This window comes from Argopecten irradians, chromosome 14, assembly GCF_041381155.1.
Source record: "Argopecten irradians isolate NY chromosome 14, Ai_NY, whole genome shotgun sequence".
Classification (NCBI taxonomy): Eukaryota; Metazoa; Mollusca; class Bivalvia; order Pectinida; family Pectinidae; genus Argopecten; species Argopecten irradians.
This window is the reverse complement of record NC_091147.1, coordinates 24,369,876-24,396,754: the sequence shown is the minus strand read 5'-3', so window position 1 is coordinate 24,396,754 and position 26,879 is coordinate 24,369,876. Positions and strand designations below refer to the sequence as shown.

Sequence of the window (26,879 nt, the reverse complement as noted above, 5' to 3'; positions counted from 1 at the left end):
GAAAATTATGCATGTTATTGAAGTTTTCACATTCAATAGTTTTACTTTTGATTGATTCTAGCTTTGATGCTATTTTTGTAAGGGCTATGAGTTGTTGGAATATTGTGAGGGGTCTATGATAAGAAGGTCAATGATACAAAATAACGGAGGTTACATAAATAAAATGATATATTTTCATAAATACAGATAACAGGAAATCTCAGAGACAATGGGTAGAGGGATCTTTTCCCTGCGTTTCTCTTCTTCTTCCTCTTCCCTTCAAATATTGGATACTTCATAGTAAGCACGCTTCGCACAGCCACTTCATATGTAAGATTGCATATATATATGCCAGCATTGAATGTTGTCGGCACTCTTGACATTGAAACTGTGACACAGAATGTCGCACACCCTTACCATTTATCATTATATTTTCTATTGTCTATTTGTTTTATACATATACATTTACGATACTCACGCTTATAGCCCGAGATACTCTGGCCCTGATACAAGACTTAGACATTATGAAAACCAGACATCTATCTGTCATTTATGTCTAAGTCTGGTGTCAGGGCCAGAGTATCTCGGGCTATCACGCTTAGTGAATCACCAATCATGTCTAAGAGATAATCTAAGAGATAATCTGTCTTTTAGAAGAGACTGACTTATTTCACAATGTCGTGTCAATCGAGGAATCAATATTTATACTGTACCAGAAAAATAATTATAAGTTTTTCAAATTCCATACCTACATGTATAGCCATTACTACATATGAAGTCATTTATTTAAACGCGCATAAGATAAACGAGAGACTAAAGCTATCATCGTACAGGGAACATCCGATATCATTACAATAGGGCATGCTTATAGTGATATATAGAGACATACATACCTGTCTGCGGAGTATCTCAGATGAACTGACCCAGTCACGCACTACACATAATATTATAGGAATATATTAACTTGTTCAATTAGAAACGTATATCCTATAGCATTTGTTTATTAAGATTTTTTATATAGATTTAGTGAGTTTACAAAATCCTAGGGAAGGGGTCATGTCAAGTGTCAAGTGTCAAGTGTGTGAACTTACGAGTACATAAGTTTTAATGTTTGTTGTTGGTCATTGTTCTATTTTTACAACATAACGGTGTAGATCCTTATAATGCAGCTTTATTTCTAGCTTTTCGATATAGAAAAACGAAGCTATTTCAACTCTAGTAGATAAGATACTTAAACGTAACTTCGCTGTGTGTTTTTTTCTTACGTTACACATAACACGCCGAACAATTTGCGATGACCTTACATGTATCTAAAACAAACTCGATATTCAAGGGATTACTATCACTGACGTTATGTTTACCCCATTTCATTTGAAAAATGGAGGCATCAGAATACGCAGGAAATTTGATCCCTTGATATACATCAAATGAACTGTATAGCTGTATACCGTAGTTAAATGGTGTTGCTTTGAAGTTGAGCGTCGCTCTCTCTTCCTGTGCATGATTTGTCAGGTTTTTGTTCTTTCCTGAACTGCTTTTCACAGAAGATAATGTCAGTGATAGTAACCCCTGGAGTATCGAGGATGAAGCAAAAGCAGTCTGTCATTTTGTATATTGAGATTATTTTGTGTGCGTAAATACGTTGTTGAACTCCTTATGTGCATTTCAACCTTGACCCGCAAGTAAAGAGGTTGACAATAGGCCTATTCCGTGTTTGCTCGTCTCGAATCGGGTCTTTCTTCCAAGTGGCATTCGAATGCGCCTAGTGATTATCCGTATCGTAGAGTTACCTCCCCTGTCCCAAGTTGACGTTTGGCGGGAATACAAACAAAATAAACAGACGTTATTTCTATCGACTGAAGAAATATGGAAATGCTGCGTCCAAGTTTAAATGAAGTACAAAACGGTAATTTCAATAGCAGTATTGTCTCAATAGTGCTATTTTTGTTTCACTTTTAACTCGATTCTGACTAGGCTTAGCTGGCTAACTGACTTGCAGTTAGGGTTTTATTTTATTGATTTTTTTTAACATGCCGGTCCTCGTAACCAGTTTTGACGCATTCTTTAGCTGCTTCAATACGCCTCATATCAGGAGTTTGACGTTCTGTCAATAATAAATATATTAATATTATGTAAAGTTACATAGGGATGTTTTCATATATTTAAACAATATATTATTGACAGAACGTCAAGTTCCTGTGCTCGTACAAAACCCTGAACTTTGTTCTGGGGCCTAAATGATTAACAAACTACGGGCTAAATACGCATTCGGGATTGCATTATCATAACAAATTTAAGTTCTTCGTAAAAAAAGCCAAGATTTACACCAGTTTATAATCTGCTTCAAAAGTAGAGCTAACCTCCTCACTCTCAAACGCCGACATTTCAAACCAAGTTATCAATTTCAGAGTTATGATTTAGAGAAAATTAACAGAAATACTTGCATAAATCGAAGCGTAATTATCAATGTATGATGTATCGTTTGTGTCATCACAGGAAAATTTTTAATTCTCAAGGTAAATTCTATCCAAAAAATGTTTCAGCTATTTTCCAAATTAGGGTATCAATTTGGGTACAGTGAAGTTAATCGGGCTCATATTTTTTGTCACTTGCTAAATACCCCGAAAATTTACTTGCTGAAATATATTTTTACTTGTTATTAATTATCTATTCAAATTACAGTTTTGTTATATAAAAATATGTATTTGTGCATGAAGATGTGAAGTGTATATACATGTAGGTATATCAACAACATTAATTAGTAAGAACTGTGTCCCCATATTTTACATTAAAACAATTTTTCACAATCATTGTCATTTTTTACACAGCTGTCCTGACAAAAACCACTTGCTAAAATATGACAGTTTACAGAATGTAAAATGTATGATAGTTTTCAATGTGCAACCCTTCTAAGTTCAATGATTTTTCTCCTTATATAACTGGGGTTGATAAACGACACCATTCCAAATGCCAAACTCCCCAATTTTTTTCCCAATTACAATGAAAATTTCCCCAATCAAATTTCTGAAAGACAAACAAAACACGAAAATTTCTTCCCTCATTGTTTAATCTAAAACAACTTACTCTGAAGCTGTTGTGATGGTCATCATCATTTGATAAAATGAAACAGTTTACTGTTTTACAATATTTAATCACCTATAATACCATGTTCAGTAATGGGAAACTTTTTCCCAAAACTGCTCTTTGTGCGATTAAAAAATTCCCAATTTGTTACAAAAACTTTTCCCCCAAAATGTATGATAGTTTTCAATGTGTTACCCTTCTTACACACATTAAATTTACTAACTTGAAAGCTTATTTGACATTACAGAGAGAAGTTGCCTGGAGAATAAACTTCAAGAACAAAGAGCAAAAAGAAGAAGTTTGGAGCCTGAACTAGACAAAAGTGAATGATACACATTTTATTGCAAATTCATTTAAGATTTTGAACATCATTTTTATTTGCTTATTTTCCACATCACAACATGACAGCAATGACGTATTGAATATTATGGAATTACATTGTGTCCTCGATCTCCAGGGGTTGCAATCACATGGACTCTCTTCACCCCTTGGAACATTTAGTCAAGGATGATTGATTACTGCCATCTGTCAGTTATAGGTACAGTAGTTGTGAATTCGAAGAGAGCATACATGATTGTAACCCCTGGAGATCAAAGATGTATACCATACTTTGTACTTTTAAATATTGTCCTAGATGCTAGCAATGTAAAATGTAAGCTCATTTAAATTATTTCATTATAGTCATTGAATTAATTAAACAGGAAAATTGTATATGTTAGATAACTGAGAAAATATCAGATTCATTATTTTTTCTGATGTTCTGCCAGCAAAAGCCAAATTAGCCCAGGTTAAAGATACCTATTTCAAGAAGACAGGTAAGTTTCATTTTATTATTTTAAAATCTATTGTGTATTCACTGAAAATTGATAATATTATATCAACCAGGTTTTGGGTTTTATTAGTTTGATATGTCCCCTTAATTGCCAGGGTCATGTAAGGACTTGCTAGGTTTGTTGGTGGAGGAAAACTGGAGTACCCATCGAAAAATCACTGACCAGCAGTTTAATAGTTTAAAGTTTGTTTTTATTTGGAACAGGTGGAGGGCTTGTGGTAAGATCTCGAGACAATTTAACCACTCGGCCACTGCGGCCCGACAGTGTATCAACCAAAATTGAAATTAAAAAAAGAGTGAAGAAACAGACATTTAATATTAAAGTCTTTCAACTTATTTTTTGAAATTTATATTCCAATTTAATTTTAAGGAGTATTGTATAGTATATTTTGTTTCTGTATTTTTTGTTATTCTATTCTGCTTATTTGTATAATTGATATGCAGTGTATTATATATTCTAATATACATTCCATTTCTGCATATTTTTAATTTAGATTCTGATTATCTCCTTTGCTTGAAAGTGTCAAATGTGACATTCTTTTGTTAGTGAAACTCACACTGTTTTCTCTGAAAACTATGACGTTGTTAGTTGTTTAACTCAACACAGTATTGTCACAAAGATAAAAACACAACACTGTGACGTCACAATGAAAACACAACAACATGACGGCACTAGGAACATAACACAGTGACGTCACAATGAAAAATTTTACTTAATTGATAATCTTAATTACCATAGATATAAAAAGGTTCCAGTCAGGTATTTGTTTTCTGTATTAGGAAGGGACAGATTTTTGGATGTTTTCTATTCATATCATTGAAGTTAAATGATGTTTTGTTTTGGTTTTATTGTAGAAATTTCTAAAGTCCTTAATCATAAAGTTGGTCAATTTCAAATATCAGCAAACAGGTATGTATAATTTAGGTTTCCTAACTTACTTTTTTCTTCCTAACACCTTCCTTGACGCCGTCTCACTTTTGGTTTCAGTACACCAAGCGCAGTTAAGAAAATTGAAAATGAAAGGGCACTCAAGATGACAAAGTTCGGACTAACATTTCACGAAATTATAGCACCATGTATGCAATTAATCAATTTACAAAAGAAATCAAATAGAAAAAATCTCCACAGAATTCATTAAGGTTTCATGCAGTCTGTATTTACTATTTAGTCAAATTGTAAGTGAAACCAAGACCTCAAAAAGGGGGTCATGCAGGGATGCTTGAGTCTGATATTGTATCTTTTATTTTCTACCTGTAGCATAGAAGAGGAAAACCAAACAAGGCGGAGGACAATTGCTGAAAAAAATGACCAAATATCATCTGAGGAGAAGGAGAGTCAACTAGAGGAAATGTGAGAAGTATACTATAATGAGGAAATGTGAGAGAAGTATATTATAACGAGGAAATATGTGAGAAGTATAACCAATGATGAGGAAAATGTGAGAAGTATATTGACTAAAGAATATTATTAAAACGAAAACATGAGAATGACTAAATATTAACCAACCATGAAATAATGAATTTATCAATATAAATCTTATCATTATAAAAATAAAACTATTTTCAATCTCACAAAACATCACAACACCAAACCTTATTTAAGTCAGGGGTACTTTAAGTTTGATGTATACCGAAATTAATGTAAAATTATTTATTCTGTTACATTTTATAGAAAAGCATTTGAAGAAAACTTGGCAGCAATTGCAGATAAATTGGTGCTTGCAAGAAAATTTTATGTAAGTGTTTAATACTAACCACAATATATTTTGCTCAGCTAGAGAGAACTTCTTTTTAGCGTGATCGGTTGAGCGTTAGACTAGTAATCCAGAGGTCCCGAGTTTGATTCCTGGGGGAGGCAGATATTAAATTTAGTGTTATTATCCTGCACCCTGTTACATAAGTAAAGTATAAAAGATACAAGAAGCAGATTTTAATTGTACTTGGTAATACAGTTGAAATATTAATTGAGCTTGATGAAAACTCAAGCTGAGTCAGTATGTAAAGTTGTATAACGAAGCTGACCAGACTTAGTCTGGCTCGAAGCTGACCAGACTTAGTCTGGCTCGGACTGCACAGTCTACTCTCACATTGTTAAAAAACAACTGATTAATGTTTAAATAGGTTTAAAAGTTAATTGATCAAAAATTATATTTATCGATTCTTCATCTGATATTTAAGTTATTTTTTAAAACTTTCAAATCATACAGAGCTTTTGAAAAAGTTTATTAAGTCGCAGTATCTACTGTTGATTTTTGTATCGCAAGTGCCATCAATATTTGCAAGAGTTACGGGACTTTTAAAATCGTCAAAACAGATAATTTCTTGGTTTCCGCTCGATAACTTTTGTATAAACTAACCGATTTCAACCAAATTTTGTATGTTGCTATATATCAATGAGACAGATTTTGACCAGTATCTTGGATTGGTTTGATACTGGTCAAAATCCATCAATATTTGCAAGAGTTACGGGACTTGATAGCTTTTCCTAATTATTCACAATATTTGAATAACTATATTTTGTGATATTTTAAACTGCTATGCAGGTGACACATCCACTTCCATGGAATTCTTGTCTTATGTTGTCAGGTGATCGTAAAGATATGCTCATGAGAAGTACATTCAGTCTCTGCTAGATTGCATTTCGGTTTTAATGTTTTACATTTACATAGGATGATGGCAATCTTAGTCAGGAAATATCAGATATTGAAGAAAGAAAGGAACAAATGGAAAGCAAAGGTAATGAACACATTGACACATAGGGAAAAGGGCCATATTTGATAGAAATATTTAGGCTTATTTATCTATACGGTAATTCATTATACTGGATTTCTAAAGATTGAGTTTAATAATGATCATAGGTTTACAGGAATCAATTTAGCTCTGATTTATTACCTTATATGGGTAAATTTCCCCTCAAGGAATAAATTTCCCTCTGGCCTTAAATTCCCCTGAAGATTTAAAAAAATCACAATTTGAAGCTAAAAAATGACCATTTTTATAACACAATTTCCCCTGTGACTTATTTTTCATTTATTTTTTAGACTTTTGTTTGCAAAGTTTGTCATGTTCCTAAATTTAGACTTTTTGTATTTTATTACAATTTTATTTGCAATCCGGAACTTTCCGGAATTTGCAGTCCGGGTGTTAGTCTAGCCTAATTTTAGATTCGACTCAGGTTGTCAACATGCCGGGCCACGGCTAAATCAAAGGAAAATTTAGGTCCCCCACAGGGTAGGTTTATTCCCTGTCCATATATTGTTTATATGTATTTTTGTCTACCATATGATTGTAAACATTATTCAGTCATTGTGATTATTTCACGATGGTTTATTTGCCAATTTTAGTCATTTGATTATCGTTGATCATGTATCGTCTGCAGGAGCACATGTTCAGTGCTCATAAGTCATATTTTAGGACCCTGCGTGTCACTAGTATAGCATATGTTGATTAGAGGTATTATATAAGTATGTTTACTAGATAGGTATAATGTGAATAAGCCTTTTAGATAGATATAATTACTGTTTTGATCGAGGTATGATTTAGTCAATTCGTCCTCTTATAATTACATGTGTATACATGGGACGAAATGTCTTACTAGGCAAACTTTATTATAGATAACAATTTATTATAAATAATGTACTTAGAGACATTCTGTCTGAAGGTGAATGCATATATATTGTGTTCATATATAGAAATATTGTCAAATAGGAAATCCAGGTAATTTACATGTGTAATTTTGTTCTCATATCTCATTATTTACACTTATTATCTCTGGTCAATTATATGTATAGTTATCAAAGTATTGAGGGTACTGAGATAGATTAAGTTTCAATTAGGCATGTGTAGTTATAAGGACACATTGTACATCTGTCTTATTGTGCCTTTATTTTCATATGTTGTAGTCTTTTACCTTCCTCTGGGAAGTTCTGTGCTTTGGATAACCACCTTCCTCCGGGGAGTTTTGTGAATCGAATACCTTCCTCCGGGGAGTTCAGTGAAAGGAATAACTACCTTCCTCCGGGAAGTTCAATGTAAAGAGATGTACCTTCCTCTGGGGAGATTTGCGAAATAAACAAGTGAACCTACAGAAATCTGAGTCGTGTCATAAACACCACAGTAAAAGACCTGCGATCCAGACCTATAGGAATTCATCATCAACAACAATGAGTATGGCAAGCGAGACACGTACCAGGAACTTAACACCAGAAGGCGAGACAATGTTTCAAGCCGTTGTTCAAGACTATTCTAAAAAGTTGGTGAAATTAGGAGCTACAATTCATGATTTGATCCATAGGATAATCATTAATGCTGAAGAAGGTTTGTTAGAAGAATTACTCGTAAACAAATCTCTCTACATAGATGTTTCAGACAAATTCATGGATTTTCTTCAGAGGACAAGAACAGCAGATAGTTTTAGAGAACTCGCTAGTCACAAACTTGTTCGTGAAAGTATTCTTTCCAAGATTGATTCCGCAGACAGAGGCCCTCCAACAAAGGAAGACAAGGCACGGTCACAAACATCGTTTTGTTCCAGTCGATCCCATAGATCCTCAGTTGATTACATACTTACTAAACAGAGACTAAAACATGAAAGAGCAAAGGTGAACATGGAGTTTATGGAAAAGGAGGCAAAAGTATTAAAACAACAAACTGAAGTCGACATAAGTCTGAAATTACTTAGATCGAAAAGAGACCTAAAAGAAGCAGAGGCAGAACTCCATGCTGTACAGGAACTAATTGAGGAAGATAAGAACAGCCTTGATAGTCATGTGATACAGCTACGTACAGAAGCCTTTGTAAACGATACTGTGAATTTTGTAGGGAAGGATATCAACCAGGCAGATCAGCCGAGTCCAGAACCAATACAGAACCTCCCTCCGCTTCCTGATTTCAGTAACATTACAGCTGATCAATTCACCAGCCCTCCACTTCGTCCAACTGCTCCAACCTTCCAACCGGCTTTATCGGAGTTCCCATTTTCAAATCAACTGCCAAAGGAAACCCCTCAGGTTAAGTTTGTTACACACCGTCCTATAAGACCTCCAGTACAATCTACACCACTGGAGGCACACGTACCACAGTTTGTCATCCCAGATTCTCCTCATATCGCTTCATCTCAATGGGGCTCTCCTGAACAACATCCAGCCACACCTAGTCCAGCTATGATTAACAGCAGTTGTAAGGACACTACGGAACTCACCAAGTTCATGATAAAAAAGGATCTTTTGTTGTCAAGATTCACTCAGTTCTCGGATGAACCACAAAGATTCATGCTATGGAAAGCCAGTTTCAAGAACATTATAAGAGAGCTTGATGTCACTGTTACAGAAGAACTTGATCTTTTAGTAAGATGGTTGGGCCCAGAATCCTCTAAACAGGCATTAAGTCTTAGAGCAGCACACTCCCATGATGAGAGGTTAGCACTTACCAAGATATGGGATAGGATCGACAGCAGGTATGGTTCTCCGGAGCTTGTTGTACAGTCATTTCAAAGGAGGCTAGATCAATTCCCTAGGCTATCTAACAAGGATAATCTCTGAAGATGTATGAACTTTCTGATTTACTGACTGAGATGCAATCCTTAAAGGAAAACGTGATGTACACTGCTTCGTTGGCTCATTTAGACTCTTCAGCTGGAGTGAAGCCTATAGTCAACAAACTTCCATCGTTCGTACAGCGGAAATGGACGGACATGGCCTTTAGGCACAAGAAAGATCAAAACATCCTCTATCCACCATTTAGTGTCTTCTCCAGTTTCGTAGCGGGTATGGCTGAAAGAATGAATGATCCAGGACTTCAATTGGACCCTCCTCAGTCAACTCAAACCAAGGTATCAGAGAGTGCTACAGGGAAGAGGAGTGGAAATATGAAGGTTTCTAGTAAAAAGACTGATGTAGAGAAACAAAACCCTCCGACTCACATATGTCCTATTCACGGTGAAGGTGCCCGTCACACCTTGAAAGACTGTCGCTTATTCTTATCCAAGCCTGTACCTGATAGGAAGGATATTCTGAAAAAACATGGTTACTGCTTTAAATGTTGTAATGACAAACATCTAGCGAAATCCTGCAAAGTCACGGTGAAGTGTGAGATTTGTGGTGGAAGTCGGCACCCTACTATACTCCATATAGAAGACTACTCCCAGAATCCTACTTCAGTCCATGGAGGGGAGCATATCTCTACCACTGTCTCAGGACAACATAACAGTACTCAGGCCTGCTGTACGCAAGTGTGTAAAAACCCGACAGGAATGGGTAAATCATGTTCAAAAACTGTACTTGTCAAAGTATATCCTAATGGAGAGCAACACAAGGCTATTCGTCTATACGCAGTCATAGATGACCAGAGTAATGCTAGTTTAGCCAAAACTGCATTTTTCGACAGATTTGGAGAAAACGGTCAATATACAGAGTACACCATGGCGTCCTGTTCTGGAGTAATTCCTTGCTCTGGGAGGAAAGCCCAAGGATACGTGGTGGAGTCAATAGATGGAGAGTTTTCTCTTAACCTTCCAGTCCTCCTGGAATGTGACAATATCCCGAATAACCGGAATGAAATCCCTACTCCTGAGGCAGCTCGAGTTCATTCCCATTTGCAGGGAATCGCTCAACAAATTCAACCATTAGATCACAACGCAGATATCTTGATGTTAATAGGACGCGACATGCCTACTGCGCATCATGTCATGGACCAAAGGATAGGACCCATGGACGGACCATACGCCCAACGTCTCAAACTTGGATGGGTTATTATTGGAGAAGTATGTCTGGGCAAGGTACACCAGACATCCTATATTACTACGAATAAGGTACATACCCTCGTTGATGGACGACCCTCATTGATGGAACCCTGTCCTAACTGTTTTGATTTCAAAGAGGACAATCCCAGAACAACCACCTTCCCGTTGTTTGCCAAGACTCAACACGACGATAAGCCTGGCCACTCGATTGAGGATAAACAATTCCTGCGTGTGATGAACACAGGTTTCAAGAAAAACAGTCATGGTCAGTGGGAAGCACCTCTACCGTTAAGGCCAGATCGTCCGCGATTGCCTGACAATCGAGCCCAGAGCCTACGGAGAGCAATGATACTGGATACCAGTCTCCGTAGAGATCAGCGTAAACATTCTCATATGATGGAATTCATGTCTAAAGTCTTGGAAAAGGGACATGCAGAAATTGCCCCAGATCTCGCATCAGAAGAAGAGCGATGGTACTTACCGCTGTTTGGAATATACCATCCTAAAAAGCCAAACAAGATTCGCTGTGTTTTTGACTCCTCTGCAAAGGAAAATGGCCTTTCTCTCAACAGCGTGCTAATGACCGGTCCAGATCTCACTAACAGTTTACTTGGTGTGTTACTCAGGTTTCGAAAGGATCCAGTTGCAGTTATGGCTGATGTAGAACAAATGTTCTACTGCTTTAAAGTAGTCCAGGAACACCGTAACCTTCTACGATTCTTCTGGTATGCCGACAACTCCATTTCGAACCCACTGATTGAGTATCGCATGACTTCCCATGTTTTTGGGAACTCGCCATCACCAGCAGTTGCCTCGTACGGTCTAAGAAAGGCAGCAGAGAATTCTGACAAGGACGTACAGGAGTTTGTATCAAGGAATTTCTACGTGGATGATGGTCTTACATCTACCCCTGATGCAACTACAGCCGTATCACTCATTAAGAGAACCCAAAGGAGTTTACACGAGAATGGTGGAATTAGACTTCACAAAATTGCATCCAATTCTGAAGAAGTTTTGAAAGCATTCCAGCCAGATGACATAGCTGGAGATATTAGAGATCTTGATCTTACAACAGACTGCCCGCCAGTACAGAGAAGCCTCGGGTTGCACTGGAATCTGACATCAGACTCATTTATGTTTAGCGCGGGAGTCACTGAAAAGGCTTACACAAAAAGAGGTCTTTTATCGATTATCAACGGTATCTTTGACCCCATAGGATTTGCAGCTCCAGTGATTCTGCGAGGAAGACTGCTTTTCCGAGATCTTGTGGGATCATCACCCAAATGGGACGAGCCTCTACCAGAGGAACGAAGACAAGAATGGGAAGCATGGTGCAATTCCCTCGAGAGACTATGCGCATGTTCTGTCCCTAGACAATACTTTCCTGGTGCCATTTATCAGGATTTGGAGAAGAAGGTTTGCATATTCTCAGACGCCTCAAAAGATGCTGTAGCAGCAGTGGCCTTCCTTCAGACCAGCGATCAGCATGGTATGAGCTTCTTGTTGGGAAAGGCAAAGACAGCACCACAACATGGACATACAATACCGCGCCTCGAGCTTTGTGCAGCGGTCTTAGCGACAGAGCTTGGTCGTACTATAAATGAGCAATTGGACATTCCACCTGAAAACATGCACTTTTATTCAGACAGCATGGTAGTGCTTGGATATCTACACAACAGAGTTAGACGGTTCTACGTTTATGTAGGCAATCGGGTGGACAGGATCCTCAGCTTTACGAAACCAACACAGTGGAGTCACATTCCTTCTGAAAGTAACCCTGCTGATGAAGGAACTAGATGTGTAAATGCTTGTGATCTGCAGGAAAGTATGTGGCTCAATGGAACAAGTGTCTTGACTGAGGAAAGGAGTACGTCTGAGACTGAAAGATATCCACTTGTTCAACCGACACATGACCTAGAGGTTAGACCAGAAGTCCAGGTCCTCAAGACCTCATCTTCCCCATCACTTTGTATTGGAGCTGAACGGATCAAACATTTCTCTACTTGGAAATCATTGGTAAGAGGCATCGCTTACCTCAAGTCCCTTGCAATCATCAGGAAAAACCCGTCCGTGGGACGAACCAGACAGGTCACCCCAGAACTTATTGAAAAGTCTCGGATTTTCATCCTCAAAGATGTTCAGGAACAGGTCTACAATGAGGAATTACGGTGTCTCAGGGAATCAAAGGCAGTACCTAGTAATAGCAGCATCTCATCCTTAACACCGATTCTGGACCAGGACGGCATTCTTCGAGTTGGTGGTCGTCTCAACCGTTCAAACTTTTCTTTGGAAGAGCGAAATCCAATTATAGTGCCAGGTAAACATCATGTGGCTCGACTTCTTATCGAACACTTTCATGCAGAGGTCCGTCACCAGGGTAGGCATCTGACCGAGGGTGCTGTACGATCAGGAGGTTACTGGGTGACCGGCGCCAAACGTTTGATTTCCTCAATCCTCCAAGCATGTATGAAATGTCATCGACTTCGCGGGAAATTTAGTCATCAGCAAATGGCAGATCTTCCGCCTGATAGACTTGAGCCATGTGCGCCATTTACGTATGTAGGTGTAGACGTTTTCGGCCCATGGAGCATTACTTCCAGACGCACTAGAGGGGGCACTGCACTGTCTAAACGATGGGCTGTGCTTTTTACCTGTCTTGTGACAAGAGCTGTTCATATAGAGGTCATTGAAGAGATGTCATCATCATCTTTTATTAACGCCTTACGCCGGTTCTTCTCTATTCGCGGACCTGTACGCGAGTTTCGCTCTGATAATGGAACTAACTTCGTAGGATCTACAGAAGACATGGGTTTTCAGACAATCAACGTGGATGAACCTAAATTCGCGAATTACATGTTAGAGAACAGTACTGTCTGGCGCTTCAACCCGCCACACGCGTCCCATATGGGCGGCGCGTGGGAACGCATGATTGGCACAGCGAGAAGGATCTTAGACTCCATGCTGATAGACATGAAGGGTAGAGCTCTAACTCATGAAATACTTACCACTTTGATGGCAGAGGTAGTGGCCATCATGAATTCAAGACCTATTGCACCTGTGTCTAGTGATCCTCAAGACGCCACTGTACTTTCACCATCTGTGCTACTGACTCAGAAGACCTCATGCCCATCTTCAGTGTGTTGTGAACATCTCAACCAGAAAGACCTTTACAGACATCAGTGGAAATGTGTCCAAGTACTGGCTGAAGAGTTTTGGAAGAAATGGCGGAGAGAGTACCTCCTCAACTTGCAGACGCGTACCAAATGGCAGAAACCGCAGAGGAATCTTCAAGAAGGGGACATCGTTCTTATGAAGGATCGGAGTGTCGCGCGCATGGAATGGCCTCTTGCAGTTGTTAACCGTGTGTTCATAAGTGAAGACAAATTAGTGCGAAAAGTGGAAATCCGTGTGGTCAGAGATGGCAAAACAACATACTTTGTTAGACCAGTTACCGAAGTTGTGTTTCTTAACAGCCCAGAGTGACTTCAAGGAATGAATAAATGTGGAAATACTCTTTGCTTGTATTAGAATCATTCAGACATTCTTTTATGTGATATTACCTAAGTTTATTTGCATTGAACATAACATTTTTGTTTAAGTAGTGATATAGATATATCAGGAGGGGAGTGTCATGTTCCTAAATTTAGACTTTTTGTATTTTATTACAATTTTATTTGCAATCCGGAACTTTCCGGAATTTGCAGTCCGGGTGTTAGTCTAGCCTAATTTTAGATTCGACTCAGGTTGTCAACATGCCGGGCCACGGCTAAATCAAAGGAAAATTTAGGTCCCCCACAGGGTAGGTTTATTCCCTGTCCATATATTGTTTATATGTATTTTTGTCTACCATATGATTGTAAACATTATTCAGTCATTGTGATTATTTCACGATGGTTTATTTGCCAATTTTAGTCATTTGATTATCGTTGATCATGTATCGTCTGCAGGAGCACATGTTCAGTGCTCATAAGTCATATTTTAGGACCCTGCGTGTCACTAGTATAGCATATGTTGATTAGAGGTATTATATAAGTATGTTTACTAGATAGGTATAATGTGAATAAGCCTTTTAGATAGATATAATTACTGTTTTGATCGAGGTATGATTTAGTCAATTCGTCCTCTTATAATTACATGTGTATACATGGGACGAAATGTCTTACTAGGCAAACTTTATTATAGATAACAATTTATTATAAATAATGTACTTAGAGACATTCTGTCTGAAGGTGAATGCATATATATTGTGTTCATATATAGAAATATTGTCAAATAGGAAATCCAGGTAATTTACATGTGTAATTTTGTTCTCATATCTCATTATTTACACTTATTATCTCTGGTCAATTATATGTATAGTTATCAAAGTATTGAGGGTACTGAGATAGATTAAGTTTCAATTAGGCATGTGTAGTTATAAGGACACATTGTACATCTGTCTTATTGTGCCTTTATTTTCATATGTTGTAGTCTTTTACCTTCCTCTGGGAAGTTCTGTGCTTTGGATAACCACCTTCCTCCGGGGAGTTTTGTGAATCGAATACCTTCCTCCGGGGAGTTCAGTGAAAGGAATAACTACCTTCCTCCGGGAAGTTCAATGTAAAGAGATGTACCTTCCTCTGGGGAGATTTGCGAAATAAACAAGTGAACCTACAGAAATCTGAGTCGTGTCATAAACACCACAAAGTTCTTCATATTTATCGCACAGCTTCTGCATATTTAAAGATAAACTCAAATTTTTCATTAGTGAGCTCAAAATCTTTCTTTACTAAATCAAAAAATAAAATAAGTTGTTTTACAGTATTTTTTCATCAAAATAGATATAATTTTGGACCAAATGAAGAAGATTCTAATTCCCCTATATTTGGCCTATATCTCCTATTTTGAAAAAGGATAGTTTCCCCCAAAACCTAGATTGATCCCTGGTTTATGTGACTGAATACGTGTACCTCAGTGTGTCTGAATTGATACATATGTACTTGGGATGGGGAATGGGGTATAAGATGGTATCCTGGGCGACAGTTTAAGTTACCATATTCTTTATCATTTAATCAACTGTTAAATAAAAAAATACACTCAAAATCCATATTTGATGATCAGTTGAAAATTGCATGCTACCTGCTTACACAGATGAGTATTCCTGTCTATCAGAGTTACTTCCCATTGTTGACTTGTTTATACTATGGTACAAGTGTGGAAATCAATATAGTTCTAATGGTTGAAATCAAAATAATTGTAATTACTTACTATTACATGTTTTTCTCTGTCTCTGAATATATATATTGTGGAAGTTCTGATCCTTTGTTTATAATAGCTGCAGATTTCTATAAGGAAATGGTGGCTTTAGAGTCCAATTTTGAAAAAATACAACTCAATAGACAAGAGAAAGGAGAAGATCTCGGTGATAGTGGGATTGATATGGATACACGGAAAACTATCAAGTATGTATCAGATGTTTAAATTATCTATCAAAATTTTGGTGTCTATAGAAAAAAGATCAATACTTAAATTAGATTAATATTATCTTTCATGGGTCTGTCAAGTGGACAGGGATATCTCAACCCGAGTGAAATATTTTTGCTGGTCAACCCGAAGCTTTTATTGACTGGATATGAAAGGTTCAGTGTTAAGCTTTTAGCTTATATATATACATACCATATTTAACCATTTAACCTAATAAGCAACAAGTGTGCTTATGATGATCTTGGGAAATAAATAGTGTGTTGCAAGGGTATAGATAACTCTGCAGTGAGTGAAAATATGACAATATTCAGTATTTATTAAATTCAGTATTTATTTCACTTTAAAAACAGGTCCCTTCTCCAAGAAGTCAAGGAAGAATGTGAGAGAGCTACTGCCCTACTACAGAATGTTGACGAGGCTCTGAAGGATGATCAAGAAATGCTGGAGAAAGTCAAAGAGTGATTTCTTCGAATTTTAACTAAAAATATTAATATAAAATGAATGTAACTCTTTGATATCTATGAAGCAGTTTCAAGATTAAGATGTGAGGAATCGAAGGAAATGTTCTTGTAACTGAGAGAACCGTATTTGACTTTCTGGAGAAAAGATTATAGCAGTAAATATACGTTAGACATATATTGATTAATACAAATCAGACAGTGGCATTACAAATGTATTTAATTCACAGATCTGAAGAAGATTATTCTAATTTAAAAAACTGTTTTCTACTTTTGAAAGTATTGTAAACAGTTTAAGATTTTATTTATTATGAACTTGTTATGATATAAAAAAATTTTTTTATTGTTTTGAATAAAATTGTTATGAACATGATTTACCTTGATTATAATTTTTATTTTGATGTGAATAAAGGCTGCTGTCAGACATACCAATTGATTAGTAACATGATTTATATATATATATGAATACACTTTGAATACAACGATTCTCGTGCATCGATCAGCTGATTTCGAACATCATGCCAGTTTCATATCAATAAAGGAATAGTTCCCCACAATATTTTAATGTATAATCTTTAATGTGTTGTTTACTATAAAAAGTTAATCAAATCTTATTTTAACTATATTTCTTGTTTATTGGTTTGTCATCTGCAAAGAAAAGGTCGACCGGAAGTCGGAAGCTTGAAAACGCGGCGTTGTAGAACGATTTTGTCATCCAGCTGTTCCATTAATCTCGTTTCTCGTCATATATGGGTATCATTATTTTAAATATAATATTATAACCTTTCAATAATTTTTATTTTCATAAATTATTCTAATGTAAATATATGGATTGAATGTATTTTTCTGCTATTCATAGCCGCTATGAAAATTAGAAAAATACATTCAATCCCTATATATATAAGCTAATACTGTATAGATTGTAAAACACAGGGTTGATATTTTGATTATTGCGAGACATTGGCATAATTGCAAAAATTTGAGTGTTTTGAAATAGTTATATAATATATAAATGCATATACTTTTATAGCCACATCTTCAAAAATTTAAAACCTCATTGAAATTTATTTTTTTTTTATTTTAGCCAAAATCGCAAATATCTAACCTATGAAAATAACAAGCAAATAGTAAGTACACGGTACTAGTGTTTCCAATGCATGCACTAGGTTTCACTTTTCTATACAAATTTTTAAAATTTTCTCTTGAAACCTAAATAAGTGTTTCCCTAATTTAAAACTAATTTTTACACTTGCAGATTTATAATATTAAACATACAGCTAGAATACTTAAAGAAAATCTGGCTGATGCTATTCAGTTGGGCCATAGTAACACTTGTATTATAAGGATCCATTAAAAGTTAATTAGAGTTACTAACTTAATTATAAAGTTTAAAAAAAATGGCTACGACTAACAGTGAAAATTTAAACACTGGGGTATACATGGTGGCGTTCTGAGTTATCCGAGTTACTTCCCCTTCGTTTCATTCTGTTCGCACCGATTCATCACTGATCATGCCGTCTCCTGATTTTCATTTGATTATGGGGACTGCAATGAATCCTTTGGGAGATTGGTATTGCTCGAGGAAGTGAAACAAAGGGGTGTAACCTACAGACCAGGGTGGGGACTCGTGTTTAAAAGGAGGATGTATACAGGTCACATCTGAAAATTGGGATTTCATAGAAAATGAAAAAATATGAAAAAATGATAATACAGAAATCATCAATTTACTGGTTTTTTATTATCATACATTAATATTTCACAATTGTTCCCATACTGTTCTTTTTACAATGTATAAATTAAACAAAAAAAATGTGCCTATATATTAAAAGATTCCGTAACATGTATAAATAATAACTTTTATTATCTGTTAAAAACAACATTACTATAGTCCAAAGAACTAAAGCACTGACAAAATACATTGTCTTGTGGAATGTGAATCACAGAAAAACTCCATATTGGTTCTGTTATAGTGATGTTTTTTTTAGTATCACTCCATTTCTTAATTTGTATCTACACTTTCCTATAGTTATATATTGATAAGAAGAAAAGTTTCACCATCAAGAATCATAATTTAACCTACAGTATATAGTTGTAGCTTGGATAAAAAACAAGCATGGTAAAACCTGATTGCATAATGTGATGGTTCGTTTGAAAAAATGTGATGGTTCGTTTGAAAAAAATGTATGTAAAAGTCTGTTCAACATTTCTTCTCATTTGTAATTATTTCCTGTACTCATTTTCCTTGGGAAACTAATGTTCATCATATATAGCCAACAGTTTTTAAGGTTATCTGCTGGCACAATATTAAAAAACGAAGACAAATATCACAGTCTCTTCAATATAGATCTCATTTCATATAAATAAAATGTAGTTCTTCAAGATTTCATACATCCTAAATGTCACACATCCAATTTAACTGCTTCACTTTTTGCCAAAGATATCATCTAACAATCGTAGGTAATTGATGTTAGACACAGCGGATTTGTCCTGTTTGGTTCCGCTCCAGTTTGAATCATCGGGCACAGCTCGGTGTTGTGCGGGCGGTACAGGGGCATCTCTCCAGTTCATACTGTTAACAAGTTCACTGTAATGTACTTCTCCCTTCTCGTTGGCTGGAGCACTGCACATAGATAAAAAAAATATATATTATACTAAAAACTTTACACTAGCCTGATATCCAGAAAAAATAATCACCAGTTTCCAAAATGTTGATAAAGAAAGAAAAAGGACTTGTCAACTTGAGTATTGAGAGATTTGTATATATGTGAGAGTAAAATTCAAGCTTGCAGCAGATTAGGTCTATACTACAAGAATATATGGTCCTTATTACTTTGGTAAAAACATAATGTACATGTATATCTGCTACATAAACAGCGAAGTGATATTTAGCATTAAGGGGAGATAATTACAAATATAGAGATAGAAGTCATAATTTTGATCAATATCATTAGCATGAAGAGGAGACAGTTATCAGTAAATCATAATTCTTATCTTAGACATCTACATCCATGTACAGTAAAGTATATGGTATTAAAATATAAATTTCAAGGGTTAACAGATCTTCTTTGATTAAAAAATAAGTTTATTAAAGCGTCAATCAAATTCATACAAAATATTCTGAAGAGTCATTTCTATAATCACACAGGTATTCCAAGTACATTGAATTTTATAATTTGCGCCAATTAATATATATGTATACCTATACTATGTGAAAATGTGTTTTTTTGTAGAAAAAATACTCTTGTCTAAAATCATTTTTAAGTCGTGCAGTCAGTCAAAATGTGACATTCATTCTGTATCACCAAAACAGCTCCTAAACCTCTACTGCATTTAACTCATTCTCCCCTGAAATTCTATAATGAACTATTACAGTCTTTGTATCAGAAGAGTTCAAAAGTGTATTCAGGGGTAAATTAAGATATTTAATGAGCCCATTAATTAGATGAGATATATATACTTACATGGCGAGCGCAGCTCGGATGATGTCGTCTGGCAGTGGTACATGGTGGGCATGGAATACTGTCCTCACAGTATCCACATCAAGGAAACCAGTTCTGTTGTAGATAAAGACATTTATTTTAATATCAATTCGATTTACTGGGCTATTTTGTATATCTTCCATCAATATGTATTTAGTCTTTGATGAAGAACCTCATAACAAAATTAATAATAAACTTAAACTATCAAATACAAACATTTTATGATTTTTACAATGTTGGATGAATGAAATTATCATACCTGCACTTATGAATATAATAAAAAATGAAAAAACAATACTGGATCCAGAGAAATGAAAATATTTTAAAATCATAACTACCCTTGGAAAGATTAACCACTTATACACATGCATCACTACCCTACAGTTATTTCAGACACTTTCAACCACTAAGCCCTACGAATGCCCCACACATATGAAACTTTTCAGTAAAGTACAGTAAAGTACATTATACTTACTTGTCTTTGTCATTTTGCATGCAGTCCTCAACAAGTTTGGCAAAGCCCTCATAGTTCCTCTTCCTCAACTGTTCCTGTGTAATTGCTACCAGGTTGCGGGCATCTACGTTGTCCTCACCACTCTTCTCGGCATAGTAACGGGCCAAGGTCATGACCTCTTGGTCAGTCATTTCTGGATCAACTTGACGTAATAATGCTACAAGTTGTTCGTAAGTAATGATTCCGCCGCCACTGGGGTCGTTCTTGGCAAAGAATGATCTGACCTCATCAGGGGTCTTTCCAAGAATGTTGCCAAGCCGTGAAACTATGTTTTCAATGCTGGACTTGCTGAACTAAAAATGAAAAAGAGAAAAATAATACATGTAGGTCAATGTTTAAAAAAGAAAAGTTTAATCCAGAAGTTTATATTAATATGATTTTATATGAGTTGTTAACCGTTCATTTAGAGTTTTGGTTTGGTTTTATTAGTTTAACGTCCTACCAACAGCCAAGGTCATTTCAGGACATGCCAAGTTTGTTGGTGGAAGAAAGCTGTAGTACCCGGAGGAAAACCACCAACCAGCAGTCAGTACCTGGCAATTTCCCCGCAGACTCGCAACCAAGAGCTGGACCGTGGAGGACTTGTGGATTATATGTAGGGACAATTATTATCCATGGGGCCATTGCGAGCCCCATTCATAAAGAAAGAGATACAATTTGAGCATGCTATACCATTCATTAAGAAGAGGTTATATACGGTAGTTAAATTGGGTATGATATTATGTGCTTTAATTACCTCCCCTGCATGAGCCTCCATGTAGTGGAAAGCGTACTCGTCAGCATCAATGAGTACAAACTTGTGACTGTTGAAGGTGACACAGGCTCCAACAAAGAGATCCTGGGACAGGTAGTACTCGGACATCTTGGTGCTGTACAGTGGCTGGTTAGGTTTCTTTACCCGTGACCTCTCAAGGAACTTTCCGCCGATGATACCTGTTCACATAAAAAAACATCATTTTACAAAGTATTACAACAAGCCGACAATTATCTCATATTTCAGGTGTACCAAACAGTTTAAAATTATCATCTTTTGAACCAGAAATATTTCACCTTTAGTACCAAGCAGTTGATAATATCTTATTTATTATACACTAAATTCTTAAATTCATCTTTATAGTGCCAAGTACCAACAAATTGAGCAATCGAAAATATGTTTGAATCATTTACCCCTGAATACACATTTCGACTCTTCTAAATCAAAGACTAGACTAGTCCATTATGAAATTACAGGGGTGAATGATATCAATAAATAATCTTCTTTATATGAATTCATTGACAATAATAATGAATTGTGTTCTTGATCATGAATTTCTTCCACATTTAACATGACCGCAGCTTAAGAATATAAACATATCTAAATATATATGTCCAATTTTGAGGTTTGCATGAAAGCGATATAAACCATAAAAGATACACTTGCAATCTTTATTATAAGACTGGAATGATATATTATGGAATTTTTAGGGGTGTGCAGGAATTAAATGTCATAATGAAGAAGGTGGGGTAAGGAATATACATGTTCACAGATGAAAGGTGAACTAACCAGAGTTCCTGACTGGGGGTTCAAACACAAGTATTGTGTCATCAGACAAGAAGTAAGAAATGATGAATCGACGGTCCATATCGATTGGCTTTGTGGTGTTCATCCTAGCGAGGAAACGCAGCACGTTGCTATCTAGACCGCGACGATCCTTCTCCATAAATTTGATGAAGTCACGCTTTGGCGGTTTTGGAAGAAGACCCATACATGAGCAGAGGGAGTCTTCTTCGCTTCCCCAGCCATTGTAGGGTGGGAATTCCTTCTCAAACCTCATATAGTTGTCCTTCTTGTATGGTACATTTGTGAAATCCTCTGAAATAGTAAAAAAAAATTTGATCATGATGCTTGATATTAAAAAGAATTGTAATAATTCTAATGGTTTAGTTTATAAATTATAATAATGTTATTTTTTTTTTATTTATTTAGTTTTGAAACGGACACTGAGATCCGCTACTAATGGCACATATGGTAACCGATAAACTCTTTATTACCAATGTGATTTTCTGCTATACAATAGATTCAGATTCACAGTCGTATTTATAGGATCATTCTACAAAAGAAGGGAGCAGAGGTACATGCATATGGATTGAGACTTACCGATGCCATATTTAGTTTTGTAGTACTCCTTAGTAAAATCATCACAGTCACATAACATGATTTTCCTTCCCCAGACGTTGAGTACAGACCCGACTGTCAGGTCTTTGTCATTGTAGAAGTGGGTATGTACAGCTCCAGTCTATCAATTAAAATAATTAATTAATCATTAGACAATTTTTTATTTCCTCATATTACACAATATTTCATAGCAATACAATATTTTAACAAAAGTTTACTCATATGCACAATATGTCATAGCAGTAGTCTTTTTCCCTGCCTATATATAATTTGGGTTGAATATACTGAGTCTGTTTAATTTATACTTGAAAATTGTATTCATTTTGTAACTGTTGTTACTGTATTTGTCCAAATAAGTGGCTGGACACTTAAAATAAGGATGGTTATAGGGATGGGAACTTTTATTGTGCCAAATATGGTATCAGAATTCCTTTGATGGAAAGCTTTGGTGAGTAATTTACCTTCAAACTATCTAAGATGTATCTGCCACCATGACCAGTGGGGCCAAACACGTTGAGAACCGTACGGTCAGTGATTTCACCAGGCTGCCTCAGAGCCTCAATGTTCTTTGGAAGCTTGCCCCTCCTTAGGAACATGGGAACGGCATCCCTACCGGAGTTTGGAGGGATAACCTCACGGATCTCAATAGTGTCGTCAGCAAGGAAATAGTGGAGGACCAACTCTCTGGGGTCGCCGAACATGTTGTCTGTGTCGTCCCAGTAGCAGAAGAAGCGGAGAACGTGACGATCATGGTCAAGGAACTGTTTGAGTGTGTCGTGCTTCTCGTATGGTCTCAGGGGCTGCATACTTTCATCCATCTGAATCAAAAAGACAAAAATCATGAAAACAGGTACACGTATAAAGAATTACAGCGTGCAATAAATATAGGGCGTCAAAGTTCAATGTGTATTGGAAACCCCAAACAAAAATCATTGACACATAAAATAAGAAGAATAATTTAACTAAAAAAAAATCAAAAAAGTAAAATCAATGAATAAAGAAAATTGTAATATATTTGAGAGAAACAAAATATATAAATATATCCAAATAGTGGACATTAATAGACAGATGGAAGCACAATATTAATATAAAACAAAACTTACAGCTTTTCTGTATTTAGTGTAAGGATCGTTCGGTGATGAATCTGGGCGTTGTACACGGACACCGAGCTTTCTGAGGAAATTTTGAGTAAAATCATCACAATTTGTTAGTTTGAAAACTTTTGAATAGAGACTGATTTCTTTTCCTAGATTGAAGTCTTCTACTGTGTAACATTCATCATCATTTGGTGCTGGTTTTGGAATTCTGTGTCTTCTGATTAAAGTTCCTGTATTGAGAAAAAATCGAATATTTAGTTTATAAATGTACTTGGTACATGATATTAATGTTTCAAATTTTGTAAAAAAAAAAAAAGAAAAAAAAAAAGGAAAAAATATGAAACAAAATGTCATTCTGCAGTGATAGAATCATAAAACATTAATAATTGATAAATATTTAGTATGAATATTCTCTTAGAAGTTCTAAGTTAGAACCACATTACGTCAACATGATCCGTAGTAAGTTCTTCTAGACGTAAATATCCACTTTTGTTTTCGATTATGTTATAGGACACAAAATTATTTTCTCACCTTGTGGAACACCACTGTTTTTTGCTCTTGGCTCAATCACCTGGATGGAGTCATCTTCCAGATAGAAATAAACTTTGCAGTTCCTGACTCTGTATTGTTCTTCTCTCTTCTCATGCACTGCCTCTTGGAAGTAGGCATCGAAGCAAAGTACCTGTCTGTCAAAAGCAACCCAGGCTGGGACATTACTGCCCTCCCCACTTGGGTAGACTGTGTTCTTGGGTTTTAGTTTCTGTCCTCTTAATGGCTCTCCTCCAATACCTGGCTTATCTTCGCCAACCAGCATAGACACTTCATTTTTGTACCCAAAATGGTGTGATTTGTGATATTTTGTTTTTCCAAGCTGCAATAAAAATAAAATACAATAAATAAAAGAAGGTACATGTAGGTCAATCATTGTGCAATACAGGTTTTGAGATACCAAAATGATGTGGGTATTAAAGTACCATTTACCGTTAATTAGTCGCCACCTTTGGTAATTGTGATGTCATATATAATGTCAAAATATGACGTCAAAATCTTCAGAAGTGTGAATTATCGACATCATTATTGGCATGTATCTCGAAATTGATATATAAATGGGAGTAATTCATGTACCTTGTGATACCCGAAAGGGTTTGTGTGGGACTAATATCTCCAGTGGTGATGGAGCAGAACTATTTGTAATCTAACTCAATTCCTGCTGAAATGACATTAGAGCAGGATATCATCTTTTGACGTCATTCGGCGGGGGATATCATCTTTTGACGTCATTCGATCCATCACCAATAGAAACGATAGTCCTGCACAAACGTTATCGAGTATCATGTGGTATGTGAAATATTCCCATGGGGGAAAATGGGGAAAAAACTACATTTGTACCCCAATATGATACAGAAATGGGGATAAAGAAGGAAGAAGAATGATAAATGATTTGTTGGATTCTAAGAAAAGTCAAAATTTGTAATATATATGAGGTTGGCCCATGTATTTTATTCAGCCAAATGATCCATGTACAGTCTGGTAGACCAAGGACACGGACAAACAATTTGAACAAAGATTAAAAATCAAAACACAAAAAAGTGTCCATAGATTCTTTAAAATTGTGTTTATTTTATGAAAGGCGAAATTCAACTGAAAAATTGTCTTGGAGGTTAATGTGTACGTACAGCATAAATGCAGTTCGCACACCCTAGTGTCATCAACACACCTACAAAAATGTACACGATTCTAGTAGGGCGCATGATAGTTTGGTGGTGCTATTTCATGTTCTTCGAAGAACAATAATTAGAAAATGAGACGTAAAATTCAATACACAGATACTTACATTACCATTGAATGAATTCCCTGGTAGGAATGGCAACGCCATATTGTTTCAATTAGCTGTTGGTCTTCACAAATTAAACACCGCACAACAGCCTACCCAAGAACCATAACAGATACACACAAGTTGTTAGTTTATCCCGTTGCCAAGGTGCTGTCCCGGTATAAATGTACTTCCGCGGTCATGGTTACATTGGTATTTCATTATAAAAGATATTTTAGGCAAACGCATTCAGTCTTATTACAAAATTTATATCTAAATCAATAGTAGAAAATGAATACAATGTTATTCGTGTATTAGTTCGGTTATTTATCATATATCGTGGGATTATATTACAGTAAATTACTACATTCATACAGCACCGGATATAAAGGGGCGATAACGCTTGACATAAAATAAATGTAGGGAGCAATACACTAATATTCTAATTATCACGACACAGTATCGGAAGTAGTCAAATAATGATGATCTATTATAATACTATAACAGGACGAATAATAAAATATTGGATTAACTATGGAAAACAAGAAAGCGTTTTGCCTGATGATAATTAGAACATATGTATATATTACAAATGTAATAATCAGAGGCCAACTACATGTACATTGTATTTTTTCAAAACAGCCTTTGAGATTTAAAATGGGAATAGTAAAACATGATTGGTAATTTTATATACAATGTAGTCGCAAAAGTTATGAGTTATTTTTATAACTTCGATCGGGTCGTCCTACATTGTGCGTATGCACAGGGACCTGGCACGAAAAAATTTAAAGTATACATATATATATTATAGTATCAAGGGTATGAACTCGGCGGTCGAGAAAAACGAACCTATTTTCTTAAACCGTGATTATTTTAATAAATGGGTTCTATACAACATTGACGGATATCTTACCTTAAAGAGAAATAATTTATCTTTACATATCGTGACTACATTATGCAAATTATGTAATTTTGTGCTTGAGTGTAAACTCGAGAAGCGTTCCGAGAGAAAAATGAACATGGCGGTGACGGTTAAAGTAAGTGAGCTACACGATGTTTAAATGGAGTTTCTACAAAGTACGGGTCATGACACCTCCAAAGGAGATTGTGGATGAACACAGTTATGGGTACTGTTTACCACCACAAGCGTAGATTTTGTGATTTTTGGCTTGGTTTTTGAGGTACCCATTAGAGCCGAGACGACATTTCGACCGGACAGGGAAATGTCTACCTAGCATATTTTTAGCAAATTTCCCGATTCATCAA

General features: G+C 35.9%; 3 protein-coding genes across 3 annotated transcripts; 2 read left to right on the top strand and 1 right to left on the bottom strand.

The window, feature by feature from the left end:
* The first annotated feature begins 1,763 nt into the window (after positions 1-1,763).
* LOC138307255 (uncharacterized protein PF3D7_1120000-like) lies at positions 1,764-16,929 on the top strand. The gene is made up of 9 exons (XM_069247897.1): positions 1,764-1,885; positions 3,311-3,385; positions 3,831-3,878; positions 4,751-4,805; positions 5,154-5,246; positions 5,568-5,631; positions 6,565-6,631; positions 15,949-16,075; positions 16,448-16,929. Exons 1-9 carry the CDS (start codon positions 1,846-1,848, stop codon positions 16,557-16,559), a joined length of 681 nt encoding a protein of 226 aa, XP_069103998.1. The 5' UTR covers positions 1,764-1,845; the 3' UTR covers positions 16,560-16,929.
* LOC138307254 (uncharacterized) lies at positions 9,438-15,293 on the top strand. The gene is made up of 2 exons (XM_069247896.1): positions 9,438-14,433; positions 15,105-15,293. Exon 1 carries the CDS (start codon positions 9,438-9,440, stop codon positions 14,115-14,117), a length of 4,680 nt encoding a protein of 1,559 aa, XP_069103997.1. The 3' UTR covers positions 14,118-14,433; positions 15,105-15,293.
* Positions 16,930-18,713: 1,784 nt separating the features above from the next.
* Positions 18,714-25,799, bottom strand: LOC138308351 (EF-hand domain-containing family member C2-like). The gene is made up of 10 exons (XM_069249343.1): positions 25,635-25,799; positions 24,332-24,671; positions 23,807-24,030; positions 23,165-23,521; positions 22,686-22,824; positions 22,092-22,400; positions 21,285-21,481; positions 20,510-20,841; positions 20,017-20,109; positions 18,714-19,175 (listed from the first exon to the last, which is right to left on the bottom strand). The coding sequence occupies exons 1-10, from the start codon at positions 25,674-25,676 to the stop codon at positions 18,977-18,979; spliced, it is 2,232 nt and encodes a 743-aa protein (XP_069105444.1). The 5' UTR covers positions 25,677-25,799; the 3' UTR covers positions 18,714-18,976.
* Positions 25,800-26,879: the final 1,080 nt, after the last annotated feature.

Coding starts and splice junctions, on each gene's coding strand:
- LOC138308351 (XM_069249343.1), bottom strand. CDS start 25,676: ATGGCGTTGCCATTCCTACCAGGGAATTCATTCAATGGTAAT. Junction 23,522..23,806: donor ACACTAAATACAGAAAAGCT/GTAAGTTTTGTT, acceptor TTTTTGATTCAG/ATGGATGAAAGTATGCAGCC. Junction 19,176..20,016: donor ATCCGAGCTGCGCTCGCCAT/GTAAGTATATAT, acceptor ATCTATGTGCAG/TGCTCCAGCCAACGAGAAGG.
- LOC138307254 (XM_069247896.1), top strand. CDS start 9,438: ATGTATGAACTTTCTGATTTACTGACTGAGATGCAATCCTTAAAGGAA.
- LOC138307255 (XM_069247897.1), top strand. CDS start 1,846: ATGGAAATGCTGCGTCCAAGTTTAAATGAAGTACAAAACG. Junction 1,886..3,310: donor TTTAAATGAAGTACAAAACG/GTAATTTCAATA, acceptor TTGACATTACAG/AGAGAAGTTGCCTGGAGAAT. Junction 6,632..15,948: donor GGAACAAATGGAAAGCAAAG/GTAATGAACACA, acceptor TGTTTATAATAG/CTGCAGATTTCTATAAGGAA.